At 43.6% G+C, this 13,726-nt stretch overlaps 1 protein-coding gene across 1 annotated transcript in view; it reads left to right on the top strand.

The window, feature by feature from the left end:
- Positions 1 to 338: 338 nt before the first annotated feature.
- LOC310862321 (protein kinase C and casein kinase substrate in neurons protein 1-like) overlaps positions 339 to 13,726 on the top strand; it is a 34,647-nt gene continuing 21,259 nt past the window's right edge. Inside the window, exons 1-4 of the mRNA XM_083770171.1 lie at positions 339 to 463; positions 4,143 to 4,299; positions 5,930 to 6,165; positions 8,876 to 9,031. Of these exons, the coding sequence (XP_083626297.1) occupies positions 407 to 463; positions 4,143 to 4,299; positions 5,930 to 6,165; positions 8,876 to 9,031 (606 nt within the window). The 5' untranslated portion in view covers positions 339 to 406. The remainder of the gene's footprint in view (positions 464 to 4,142; positions 4,300 to 5,929; positions 6,166 to 8,875; positions 9,032 to 13,726) is intronic.

The following is a 13,726-nucleotide window of genomic DNA, read 5'->3' as shown; positions in this document are numbered from 1 at the left end:
GTTTGGTAACTACCACTTGTGGCCACACGGCAGTAGTCAAAGTGTTAAGTTAAACACTTCGGCAGTTCGAATCCCGGCTCCTCCTGTCCACATGTGGAAGTGTCCTTGGGCAATACACTGAACCCTACATTGCTTCCAATGAGTCGGTCGGTGTGAGCTTGCCACCATTGGTGGATTGGTGTGTGAATGTGGGAAGTGAGGACACTGGCGTCGACTGTTCGCCGCTTCACCTCCCAATGTATAAATGAATGAACCATTGTAAAGCAATTTGAGCGATAGCCTATAAAAATGCAATTCGTAAAAAAAATGCAATTAATTTTCCGCCACTGTGTGTTCCAGTGCATGAGGAGGAGTCCAGCCGTGTGTCAGCGGTCAGTCTACAGTGAGCTCTACAACGTCCAGCACAATGTCTGTCTCTTACGATGAACCCGCTGGGGACGACACCATGGACAGCTTCTGGGAGGTAGGAGCACACACACACACACACGCACGCGTACATACACGCGTGCGTGTACACACACACACACACACACACACACACACACACACACACAGTCTGTCTCCTATGATATACCCGCTGGGGACGACACCATGTGGACAGCTTCTGGGCGGTAGGAGCATGCACGCACACACAAACACACACACACACACACACACACACACACACACACACACACACACGGCAGGAGGAGCCATGCAAGGCACCAACCTGCTCATGAGGAGCAGTTAGGGGTTCGGTGCCTTACTCAAGGGCACTTCTACAGCAACCCAGAGAGCTAGGGATTTAACCGTCAACCTTCCCATTCCCAGTCCCCCCGCCCCTAGTTCAGTCAGACAACTCACGAATAGATTAAACAATATTTATTGAAGAATGAGTAATGAGTGTGCATATGATATTTGACTTGGCGTTCGGCTCTGCTGGATTTCTCCCTGCTCGGCATGATTAAGCAACATCATAAAACATAAGAGCAGGGAGATAGATATACAATAACCCCCCCATGGGGAGCATAGATAGCAGAGCCCACCGGTGGTGCTGGGGTGGTGGTGGGAGAAAACATCACATACAACCGGGAACCATGAGCAGAGGAAGGCAGGAAGAGCATGGAGTCTAGTGAGCTTAAGTAGCCTGCCCACTTAGTCAGCTGACTGCCGCATCAGCGAATGACGTGAGAGACTTGCACACACGTATACTCCCACATAGTAATGCAGCATGTTAACCCCTTGAGCATAGTATGGGCCTTTGAGCAAGCAAGAACCTCCCTTGAGGTTGACTGACTGAACTGACTCCGCCGCTCCGCGTGCTGCGTTTGATTTATTACAATTAAAACGTTATCTTAAATTAAAACTTTTTAATATAAAGTGATAATTTACTGTAAGGATGAATAGACAAGGTAGGCATTCATCAGACACTCTTTGTCCTTGCAGAGTTGCAGTAATCAAGGTAAACTCATCTATAGAATGCAGAGAGACTGTAATGTCTCATCCTGTACATGGTTCTCAGTTCCATCCTGGATGAAAGGATGGGATGTCTTTTCCACGTCCCAAAATGTGATGCTAGTTTATGCCTTCCTTGATAGTCGGATACGTCCTTCTTTCATTTGTTAGAGAGACAGTGTAGCCTCAGTAGACTGGAGAGACAGTGCTGTAGTGTCTCAGTAAACTATAGGATCATAGAATGCAGAGAGACAGTGTAGTGTGTGTCTCAGTAAACTATAGGATCATAGAATGCAGAGAGACAGTGTAGTGTCTCAGTAAACTATAGGATCATAGAATGCAGAGAGACAGTGTAGTGTCTCAGTAAACTATAGGATCATAGAATGCAGAGAGACAGTGTAGTGTCTCAGTAAACTATAGGATCATAGAATGCAGAGAGACAGTGCAGTGTCTCAGTAAACTATAGGATCATAGAATGCAGAGAGACAGTGCAGTGTCTCAGTAAACTATAGGATCATAGAATGCAGAGAGACAGTGCAGTGTCTCAGTAAACTATAGGATCATAGAATGCAGAGAGACAGTGTAGTGTCTCAGTAAACTATAGGATCATAGAATGCAGAGAGACAGTTAGTGTCTCAGTAAACTATAGGATCATAGAATGCAGAGAGACAGTGTAGTGTCTCAGTAAACTATAGGATCATAGAATGCAGAGAGACAGTTAGTGTCTCAGTAAACTATAGGATCATAGAATGCAGAGAGACAGTGTAGTGTCTCAGTAAACTATAGGATCATATAATGCAGAGAGACACTGTAGTGTCTCAGTAAACTATAGGATCATAGAATGCAGAGAGACAGTGCAGTGTCTCAGTAAACTATAGGATCATAGAATGCAGAGAGACAGTGTAGTGTCTCAGTAAACTATAGGATCATATAATGCAGAGAGACACTGTAGTGTCTCAGTAAACTATAGGATCATAGAATGCAGAAAGACACTGTAGTCTCTCAGTAAACTATAGGATCATAGAATGCAGAGAGACAGTGTAGTGTCTCAGTAAACTATAGGATGTCAGGTAAACTATGAACCTAGCATTATGAGTCTAAACAAAAAACATTTACATTGTGATAAGAAAGACAATCCTCAGTAACACTAATACTCAGGCGTTTACTGTGTGGACAATTTACTGTGTGGACTGCATGCATGCGTGCATGCGTGCATGCGACCGTGTGTGCGTGCATGCGTGCATGTGTGCATGCGTGCATGCGTGCGTACTACCTCGGGGGTTTTATGTGTGTGACTGCATGCTGGCATTTCAATACTGAAAAGGATTACACACACACACACACACACACACACACACGTTGCATAACTACACATACACCAGCACAAGCCCCTCCTCCTCCCATCATGCACCATGAGGTCATGGGGGGGGGCTGAGCCATGCCACATGCCGTTTCTTGTGTTAACAAAGACCTTCTATAACAAGAGAGGACACTCCCATTAAAGGGGTCTGCAAAATGCCTAAATTGTAAATTGAAATACCAGTCATCTTCAACATTGAACATACTAGACCTGTGCCTGTCAGCCACCAGCCTACTTGGGAACGATGCAACTTGGGAACCTAATAATACCCCTTGTCATAGCACCCGTTTTAACTATCTGTTCTGTGTCCCTTTTGTGCCCATACTGTACTGTATATGAAGATCTCTGTAGTATGCAATACCCGTTGTCATAGCACCCGTTTTAACTGTCTGTGTGTGTCCCACATGGAGCTCTCTGTATCTGTCTGTCTGCCTGCCTACACACACAGAGACGTGGTGCATTTATAGTCAGATACCTTAGAAAAAGATAAAAAAAGTCATGCTGTACAAACAAAAACATGTTTTTACTATCATACATTTGATGCTTCTACAGAAATGTTTATCGGCGAAAAAGTATCGTAAATATGCGTACTACTATAATTAGTTACTCATTGATTTATCTTATTTATGAATGGATCAGAGCCAGAGTAAGACAGAGTTACGACATTGAGGGGGCAGAAAACAGCCTGGTCACGTCGTTCATGTACTCGCACGAGCCTATAGACTCCAATGCATTCCCAACTTCCGGTGGTCCCTATTTGAAGCCTTCAAATAGGGACAAACCAATAGATGTCTATGTCGAAGAGCCTGGCCCCATGAAGTGAACAGAGTTGTCATAACGCTGTCTTACTCTATGGCTCTGGAATGGATCAATGCAGAAATTAGTAGCATAATTCATTCAGAATTCCAGCGTGCACATGTTTATGTGCTTGTTGTGGTGTCACATTAACATTAATTTAGAATATCAGTATGTGCACATGGCGCCATCTTGGAGCGATATCCAACAATATAAGGACCGTGCTTTCTGTGTTAATGCTTAGTCCTTCCTGTGTTAATACATAATATGTATTAACATTAAAAGAGGAAATGGTACACATTAACACTAGAAGCACTATATTATAGTGCTTCTAGTGTTAATGTGTACCGTTTCCTCTTTTAATGCGTAGCGTGTTCATTCAGGTTGGGAACTACAAGTGTGCGGTTGAAGAGGGTGGACGATGTTTTAATGTGTTAATGCCTAGTGTTTCCTGTGCTAATGCATAGTGTTTCCTGTGTTAATGCGTGGTGTTTCCTGTGTTAATGCGTAGCGTTTCCTGTGTTAATGCGTAGCATTTCCTGTGTCCCTGCAGGTTGGGAACTACAAGCGTGCGGTGAAGAGGGTGGACGATGGCCACCGGCTGTGCAACGACCTGATGGGATGCCTGCAGGAGAGAGCCAAGATAGAGAAGGCTTACGGAGACCAGCTCACTGCCTGGTCCAAGAGATGGAGGCAGCTCATCGAGAAAGGTCTGATTGATTGATTGATTGATTGATTGATTGATCCATTGATTCTGTGGTTTTCAACCAGTGGTCCTTGGGGGGGTTCCAGGCGGTCCCCATGCTAAATGATGGAGTCGGTAACCAAATTATCCCTTATATCTATTGAGAGTCTTTAACTCTTGAGAGTTAAAGACATTTTTATGTAGACTTAGATAGCAATTTTATGTATGGTCCTCAACGATTTCCCCCTCACGCCATACTCCCGCAGCACCTCCCACAGAGCGACGTTCCAAATCCAACACGCTTATAAATAAACACGCCCACGGGCAGTCATAGTTTTACTGAGGTTAGGTTTCTGGTTTAAGGACAGTGTTTTGTACCATATACAATCGTATGTATAAGTAGGCCTACAGAACAAAGAATGCTTGCTTTCACCATTTTTGTTGAAGAAGAGTCTGGGCAATTATGTTTTAAGTCTTACTAAAATTGTCTAAATCTTATATTTAGATGTATTCTCAGGCTTAATCTATAGTAACCTGATAACCTTTGAGGGGATTAAGCATGTTTACTGTACCTACACCTACAATCATAGGTGTCAAACCCATTAGTGTGAAAATCAGACCATCAGTAGTCATGCTCTGATTTTGAATCTGGCTCTCCTGTAATTAAGAGCAATTTGGAGGTTAGGATTCAATGGTTTTTTAAAGGTTAATTTGGTTCGACCCGTTTTTCCCTTTTAATTATTTGTATTGTTCAGGCCTTGTGGAAATGTGGTGTTTAATTTTACTAGCCATTGTTTCTCGTTCAACTTGCGTTCCCCAGATCTGTCTGGTTGGATTCTAAAACACACACTTCCAAGGCACATATCCATGTGTCATGAAATGCTGTACAATTAATAATGTTGTTTCTTTTGCATTATTTATATTATCTCTACGTTGGTTTAGTCTATCTGCTATTGTGTTTCTAGTTTCACCCACATATTGTAGGTTGCACTTGTTATATGTCATTAGATGTTTTGTTTTATTCCCACCCCATGGAGTCGGTAACCAATTAACCCTTATATCTTTAACTCTTGAGAGTGGGTTAAACAAAGGGGGGGGGTGCACATACGTTTTACTGAGGTTTGGGTTAGGTTTAGGTGTAGTTTTACTGAGGTTAGGGTTATGGTTAGGTTTAGGTGTAGTTTTACTTAGGTTAGGGTTAGGTTTAGGCTTTCAATCACAGCGACTGGCCAATCACAGCGCGTCCTTGCACAACCCGTGTAGGCTTTATAATGACACTCCCACAGAACCTCCCGGGTGACCCGGTCATATGCGTTCTCCAAATCCACAAAACACATGCAGACCGGTTATGCATACTCATTTTGATCGGTCGCGCAACATTCATTTTTACCGCACTTGCACCCCAGTTATGTGCACCCCTGAGAATACTTCTATGTGTTGTTTGGCACTTGTGTTAATCAAACGATGTACTCATTTTATATAATGTCGCATTATGTATTTTATCAATGTTTTTACTCTGTATATAGTGACTCTTTGATGGGTCAGATTAACCTATAGGCATTACGATAAACAACTACCATATGATCACATGACAATGGCTGCCGGCCCGGTGGTGACATCGATGATGACATCGCGACATTCTTGCGTACCCATAGGTCCACAGTACGGCTCGGTGGAGCGGGCGTGGCTAGGGGTGATGACGGAGGCGGAGAAGGTGAGCGAGCTGCACCAGGAGGTGAAGAACGGCCTGATGAACGAGGACGTGGAGAAGGTGAAGAACTGGCAGAAGGAGGCGTACCACAAGCAGATGATCGGAGGCTTCAAGGAGGCCAAGGAGGCCGACGTGGGCTTCAGTAAGGCCCAGAAACCCTGGGCCAAGAAACTGAAGGAGGTGAGTCAAGTAGTGTGGTTTTCACCCTGGGCCAAGAAACTGAAGGAGGTGAGTCAAGTAGTGTGGTTTTCACCCTGGGCCAAGAAACTGAAGGAGGTGAGTCAAGTAGTGTGGTTTTCACCCTGGGCCAAGAAACTGAAGGAGGTGAGTCAAGTAGTGTGGTTTTCACCCTGGGCCAAGAAACTGAAGGAGGTGAGTCAAGTAGTGTGGTTTTCACCCTGGGCCAAGAAACTGAAGGAGGTGAGTCAAGTAGTGTGGTTTTCACCCTGGGCCAAGAAACTGAAGGAGGTGAGTCAAGTAGTCGACTATACCTTTTTCCACTGACGAAAACTGAATGGAAACTAAATGAAAACTAAGCTATGATGACTAAAACTAAGACTAAATATAGTGACAATTTCAAATAAAAACTAGAGTAAAATGTTAGGAAGGGGCAAGAGATCCACTATAAGTCATTTTACAATTACATGCTGAGAATAGACGATCTACAAGCCCACAACGCGTCGCGCTGCGACGCATTGTGAGCTTGTAGATCGGCTATTTTCAGCGAGTGAAAAAAACAGTCATTACGACGGCATCAAGGCCCACCAAAACACATTTTGTTCGACTAAATCTACAGTTGATTTAGTCGAACGAAATGTGTTTTGGCTAAAATCTTATGATATTCAGTCGACTAAAACTAGAGTAATACTAAAACATTCCAGGTGACTAAAATGAATGAAAATTATTCAAGAGAGTAAAAAAAAACTAAAATCAAATTTTGGGTGAGTGTGAAACCCTGAAACCCTAAAAGGGCCAAAAAACTGAAGGAGGTTGTTGATTTTGTCAACTAAAACTATGAAGAAAGAAACTTTTCACTGATATAATAATAACAAACAAAAAAATATATATTAATAGGGATGTCCCAATCACGTTTTGTTTGTTCCCGATCCGATTCTGATCATTAGATTTTTGAGTGGTGCAACCACTCCTACATCCAGCTTGCAATGTCCGTGTACCTGTGTACCTGTGTACCTGTAACTATGAGCACGAGTATGTGACTTATTTATACCAGTAGGGGGCGCCAGAAACAGAGAGAGGGTAGGTGCTGTGTCTCTAATGAGAGAGAGAGAGAGAGAGAGAGAGAGAGGGGGGGAGAGAGAGGGGGGGGGGATTGCACCACTCAGTTCACACGTGTGTGATTTTTAGTATCTGTCGAACACTTATGCCACATCACAATAGTACAATATCCAAAATCACAGACAATATATCTAATAGTCTAATATCATGTTATGGATATAAAATGGTAAATAAATGGTAAATGGTGCATTTATATAGCGCCTTTATCCAAGGCGCTTTACAGAGATTGTGCATTACATTCACCCATTCACACACACATTCATACACCGATGGCAGCAGAAACCATGCAAGGCACCAACTAGCACATCGGGAGCAATTAGGGGTTCAGTGTCTTGCTCAAGGACACTTCGACAGTAACTCTGGGGGAGCCCGGGTTCGAACTGGCAACCTTACGGTTAGCACATCCAGGCACTCTACCCCTGAGCCACCGCCGATATGATTCCGATCACTTGAAAATGACACGATCGGCCCTGATTTCCGATCACGTGATCGGATCGGGGCAACCCTCATAATGACAATAACCTATGATGACTAAAACTATGATGAAATATTTTTTGCATAAATTGGTTGACCAAATTGGTTTGGCCTCTCCAAAAGGAGGGCCAAACAGTTAGCAAGGTACTGCTCAGTCAGCTATCAACTGTTATAGGAAGCCGCTCAATTTGGAGCTATAGGCGTTGTTTCCTTTACCCATGATTGTTGTCTGCTGGGTTCGACCAGTATGCCAACATATGTGACACTAGGGCATTAAGCAACTAGTCGACTAGTAAATCCACTAGTCGACCTTGTTGGTACTAGTTGACTAGTTGATAAGGAAAAAAAGTAGTTATAGTCACCAATGTAGTACAGTTTTTAAATGTACAAATATATATATATATTTATTTTACATAATAGGTAGTTAAACTAAGCAACTAGTCAACTAGTAAAAATGTACAAATATATACATTTTTACATAATAGGTAGTTAAACTAGGCAACTAGTCAACTAGTAAAAATGTACAAATATATATATATATTTTTTTACACAATAGGTAGTTAAACTAGGCAACTAGTCAACTAGTAAAAAGTACTAGAAGTGAATGCCCTATGTGACAGTGTTCTGCCTTATGGCAGGGGTTCTCAATGTTTTTGCAGTGGGGACCCCCGGAAATGCTTTGGCCATGTATCGCGACCCACGCCCCTACCCCAATACAAAAATAACCTTAACAATAGAGAAAATATATCATAAATAAATACTGAAACCAGATATAATCATTAAGGAAATGTATGCATGTGTATATAAACTCAAAATTTCCATTTCCAGCCATTTAGTTGCAATTCTTTATTATTTTATTTTTTAAATCATTAAGGTGACCCCCCAAAATAATTTGGCGACCCCCCACCCCCGAGGGGTCGCAACCCACTGGTGAACCCCTGCCTTATGCTATGCATTCTGTAACTGGCTGTTTTCCTACTGTCTGACTGCACTGGAAGGCATTCTTGTTCTTCTGTTGTAACCTCGTTCCTACTTTCAAAAGCCTCTGTCTGTGGTACTGTGGGCTTGAGTGTGTATTAATGGCGTGCGTGCGTGTGTGCGTGCATGTGCGTGTGCACAGATGGAGGCAGCTAAGAAGACGTACCACCTGGCCTGTAAGGAGGAGAGGCTGGCGGCCACCAGAGAGGCCAACGGGAAGACGGAGGCCTCGGTCACACCCGACCAGCAGAAGAAACTCCACGAGAAGGTGGACAAGTGCAGACATGACACCGGCAAGGTAACTACACTACTTTTACTTTACTTTAAACCCCTTTAGACTTGAGGACGATTCTACAAAATGTCTTCTAAATCCTGACAGTTTTCTGAAAAACCTCATGTTTCTATGTCAGTGGTTCTCAAACATTTTCATGTCAAGGACCCCAAAAATGACATGTAATTGGCCGCCGACCCCCAGATGAAAATATGTTGTTCCAGGGAGACCCCCCCCCCCCCCCCAGAAAGAAGCAAAGATTTGAGTTCAAAGCAAAAGAATATATATTCAAAGATTTGTTCCACATTTCCATGATTTTTCAAAAGATAGCAGATGAGTGCCGCGCTACGAGCTTCGAGCTATGAGCTTGTAGATCTTAACCCAGAATGGGTTAAGATATAGATCTTTATTGTCATTGCTTGCACTGGCAGACAAAATAAACACACTGTAATAAATGATACCCAAAGTGCAATAGTGCTAGTGCAATGTAATAGTGCGGTGTAATAATAATAAGAGTTCAGCAATGCAAAGTCCAAGTCCAGTACAGTGCACTTATAATAGTGTAAAACGACCCTGCAAAACACCCGGCCGGTGCTAAACGTTACAATACTATAGAGGAGGGTCGGGCATGGGGGGGAGCGTGGGGCAGGTTGTTCATTCAGCAGCCTGACAGCCTGTCGGTAGAGGCTGTTGTTCAGTGTTCTGGTTCTAGACCGGATAGACCTCCTACCAGAGGATAGATCGGTATCTCCTACCAGAGGATAGATCGGTATCTCCTACCAGAGGATAGATCGGTATCTCCGATCTATCCAACCAGAGGGAAGACGTTGGAAAAGATGGTATGCTGGGTGGAACTGGTCCTGTAGGATATGTTATTCGCACGGTGTAGGTATAACTAAAGTACTTTTACTTTACTTAAAAGTGGACGAGCGCACTCATGACACACACGGTAATACATATTCAGGTCAGGATACCACTTTTGTCCAATAGGGAGAGATAACTCATGCGGGAATGAAATTGGAAGTTATTAAGAAATGAGCAGACAAAATTGGAACTGGGACACCATCAAATAGAACATGGGTGGGCAACTTTGACGATAGAGAGGGCCACAATATTTCTACACTCACTCCAGTGGGGCCACATTGCATATTAATGTCGTAGCAAAAATAGCTGATCTACAAGCTCAAAACGCGTCGCACTGCGACGTGTTTTGAGCTTGTAGATCAGCTATTTTTTCTATATTTGAATTGAAATCCTGATTTTTTTTTTGCTATTTTTAAATTGGAATCCTGAAGTAAAAGTTTTATTGAATTTCAAATAGATTTATTAGTTATAGTTATGTTATAACTTTATGAATTAAATACAAATACATTGGACATAACGCTCCGGTTCGGTCTCTATCATTTTATTACTCTATGATAGACACACCAGAGTCACACTGAAAACTGGAGCCTTTTCCCTGAGTGACGGACACAGATAGACTACTTAGAACTGCATTGTGGGACAGAGAACCAAGAACAACCTGATGTTAGAATGATCCGCTGGACCGTCCATCTGAAAAGAGGATCAGAGAGATGTCGCCATGCAGCTGTGGTGCTGCAGGACAAGCTGTACTGCTTTGGAGGAGACAGTGATCCCATTAATGTTCACGTCTTCAACACAGTGTCTTTATGCTGGAGGAAGCTGACCCCATAGACCGCCAGGAAGAGGAGGAGGACGCCACCTAGAGGTTCCATCCAGGCGCTCTGGCCACACAGCTGTGTTGGTTGAAGATCTTAGGTGAATCCCAATTGAGGGTGTGGGCACTGAGAAGTGCGTATTTCGGGGTATATGACGTCACAGCGCCGCGCCGGAGTGCTTCCCATTCCAAAGAGCTCTAAATACTCGTTCAACCAGTGCACTAGGGCCACGCACTATTTTCCCCCGCCCGAGCCCGCTTCCAAAGACCAGTGGGGATGTACCTGGCTGGCTGGCAACCTTGCAGTGTACATCGCCACGGCGCAGCCATACTGCGCACCCGGCATTTATCCCGCTTCGCCAACCAGCCCGAGCAGCAAGAAGAGGAAGTGAAGAGAAGAGTGGTGCAGATGTGATTTCATTTTTTTATTTCTCCCCGGCCTCCAAATATCTTTTTGTGACCTCCCCCAAGGGACTACAGGAAAATATATGACACCCCCCCCCGCCATAAACGATATGTATATATATTCACACCAACATTATGAGAAAATAAAAATAACACCAAAAAATGAAACACAAATTGAGCAACTATGATCTAGTTTTCATATTAATCTCTCGCTGTCAAAAACAGGCGTGAGTTTTTTTTTCTTTCTCCTACCTCCTTCCCAGCTGTTGTATGGATCGGGTTTTATAAAAACTCCCAAAGCACCCGTTTATATATATACTAGCTAATAATCCATGCTATATTGTTTATGAGCAGCAAAATCAGTTTAAATACAAATCAAACAGCAGATGCGACGATGGTCTGTATTCTGTCCAAATGTAAAAACATTTATCATTATGAAGGTTGGTATATCCTTCCTTTCAGCAACTCTTTGCAACGAGTCAGGACTCAAGTTAAATCAGATTCGACGTAGTAATAATAACAACTAGAAAAAGTGCCCTTCTGGGCACAGGTCTCCACCAGGAGGATAGGAGAGTGTGTGATGTTTGGCAAAATGTTTAGGAGTAATTTAAACATGTTTGTTTGGGTGTGTGTGTGTGTGTGACGTTTACATTGCCACAGCAAAAGTGGAACAAAACAATGAAAATTAGAGGTAAAAACACTTTTCGGCCAGTTATAGCGCCACCTTGAGGCTGAGTTGAAATTGTTCATGTGGCATTTCTTCCTCGGCCTAGTGGGAATGTGCGTGCACAATTTCACGGAAATCACGCGATGTGTTCATGATTTGCAGCATTTTGTTTGAAACTGAGCACTCCTGTGAACTTTGGAAGCCAATCTTAACCAATCAGGATGGAGTCTGAGAAATCTGAAAGACCCGTTTCGTTGAATGGCTCTAGAGAGACTGTGTACCAATTTGCGCGATGTTTGGACAAAATCTGTAGGTGTACTGTGCAAAAACTTGTTTTGCACAAAGCGGCCTCCTGGTGGCGCTATAACAGGCCGTTCTGGAAATGTTGGGGCAGAGGTTCATCGTTGGCATCCAGGGAGTGTGTGTGGAAAATTTGGCATCGACCGGGTTAACGGTGCCGGAGATTAGCTGCTCACGGACACACACACGGACGGACACATGGACGGACGGACGGACGGACGGAGTGCAAAACATACTCTCCCCCCATGCCTTCGGCCTGGTGGAGACAATAATAGAAATTTTATAGAATAGCTTTTATTTATATTGCACTTGACATTTGGGGAAATACAACAATTGGAAACGAATTGCATGTAGGCTGTAAATATCCACAATAGATTCATATCATACAGGGCATCGGGCATCATTTCGTTCCGTAGGAGAAACAGGGGAAATTGCTTCGGCCTAGGCCGATAAAGGAGAGGTAAAAACGGGTACAGCTCTCTGCTGACAGCCCCCAAAGCGAGACCTACGGTTCTCTGAATTCTCCGACGCCGTTGTGGGATATTTTGAAATAGGCCCTTTTATGATTAATTGACCACATACATGAAGTTTAAACAATTTACAATTTACAATTTAGGCATTTAGCAGACGCTCTTAATCCAGAGCGACTTACATTAAGCAAGAACAAAAAGCATGGGAATACATCACAAAAAAAAGCATTTATCATAAAACATGCGTAAGCTAAGAAAGTAACAGTGGAATATCTATATTATGAGACTATACATATAAACTATATATATATACTACTATGCTATACATATGTACTATGGCGTGCTATGACTATATACAATGCAATTATAGTGCTATCTACATAACATGCTATAAGTTTGTATCAGATGCTATCTAAGTCTACAGAAATGCTATCTAAGGGGGGTAGGGTAAGTGCTATGGGCCATGATGGAGTCTGAAAAGGTGGGTTTTCAGACTACGGCGGAAGATTGGGAGTGATGCTGCAGTTCTGACTGCAATGGGAAGTGCATTCCACAGTTTTGGAGCCAGAAGGGAGAAGAGTTTTGGATGTGTGGAGCGTTGTCCCAGCGTTTTTAGTGAGGGTACTTCCAGCTTCCCTGCGTTGGCTGATCTGAGTGCGCGGGAGGGTTTGTAGGGTTCAATCATACTTGCAAGATATGGGGGAGCCATACCTTTGGTTGCTTTGAATGCCAGCATCAGAGTTTTGTATTCTGTGCGGGCAGCGACCGGGAGCCAGTGGAGGGATCGGAGCAGGGGGGAGACATGTGAGAATTTTGGCTGGTTGAAGACCAAGCGAGCTGCGGCATTTTGGATCAGCTGGAGAGGCTTAAGTGCACATGCTGGTAGGCCAGTAAGGAGGGAGTTACAATAGTCGAGTTTTGACAAGACTGTTGTCTGGATTAGGAGCTGGGCTGATTCCTGGGTGAGGAACGGGCTAATTCGTCGTATGTTATAGAGTGTGAACCTACAGGATCGAGTGACAGCTGTGATGTGAGCTTTGAACGAGAGCTGACTGTCCAGGACAACACCGAGGTTCCTGGCTGTTGGGACAGACGTTACCAGGGCGTTGTCTACGGAGATAGTTAGCTCCCGCATAGGGCAGGACTTAGCTGGGAAGAAGAGAAGCTCAGTCTTGTCTGGGTTCAGCTTGAGGTGATTGGAG

Source organism: Protomyctophum parallelum (assembly GCF_964188405.1).
Source record: "Protomyctophum parallelum genome assembly, chromosome: 7".
Classification (NCBI taxonomy): Eukaryota; Metazoa; Chordata; class Actinopteri; order Myctophiformes; family Myctophidae; genus Protomyctophum; species Protomyctophum parallelum.
Note: the sequence above shows the minus strand (reverse complement) of the source record. Positions and strands in the feature narration are given on the sequence as shown.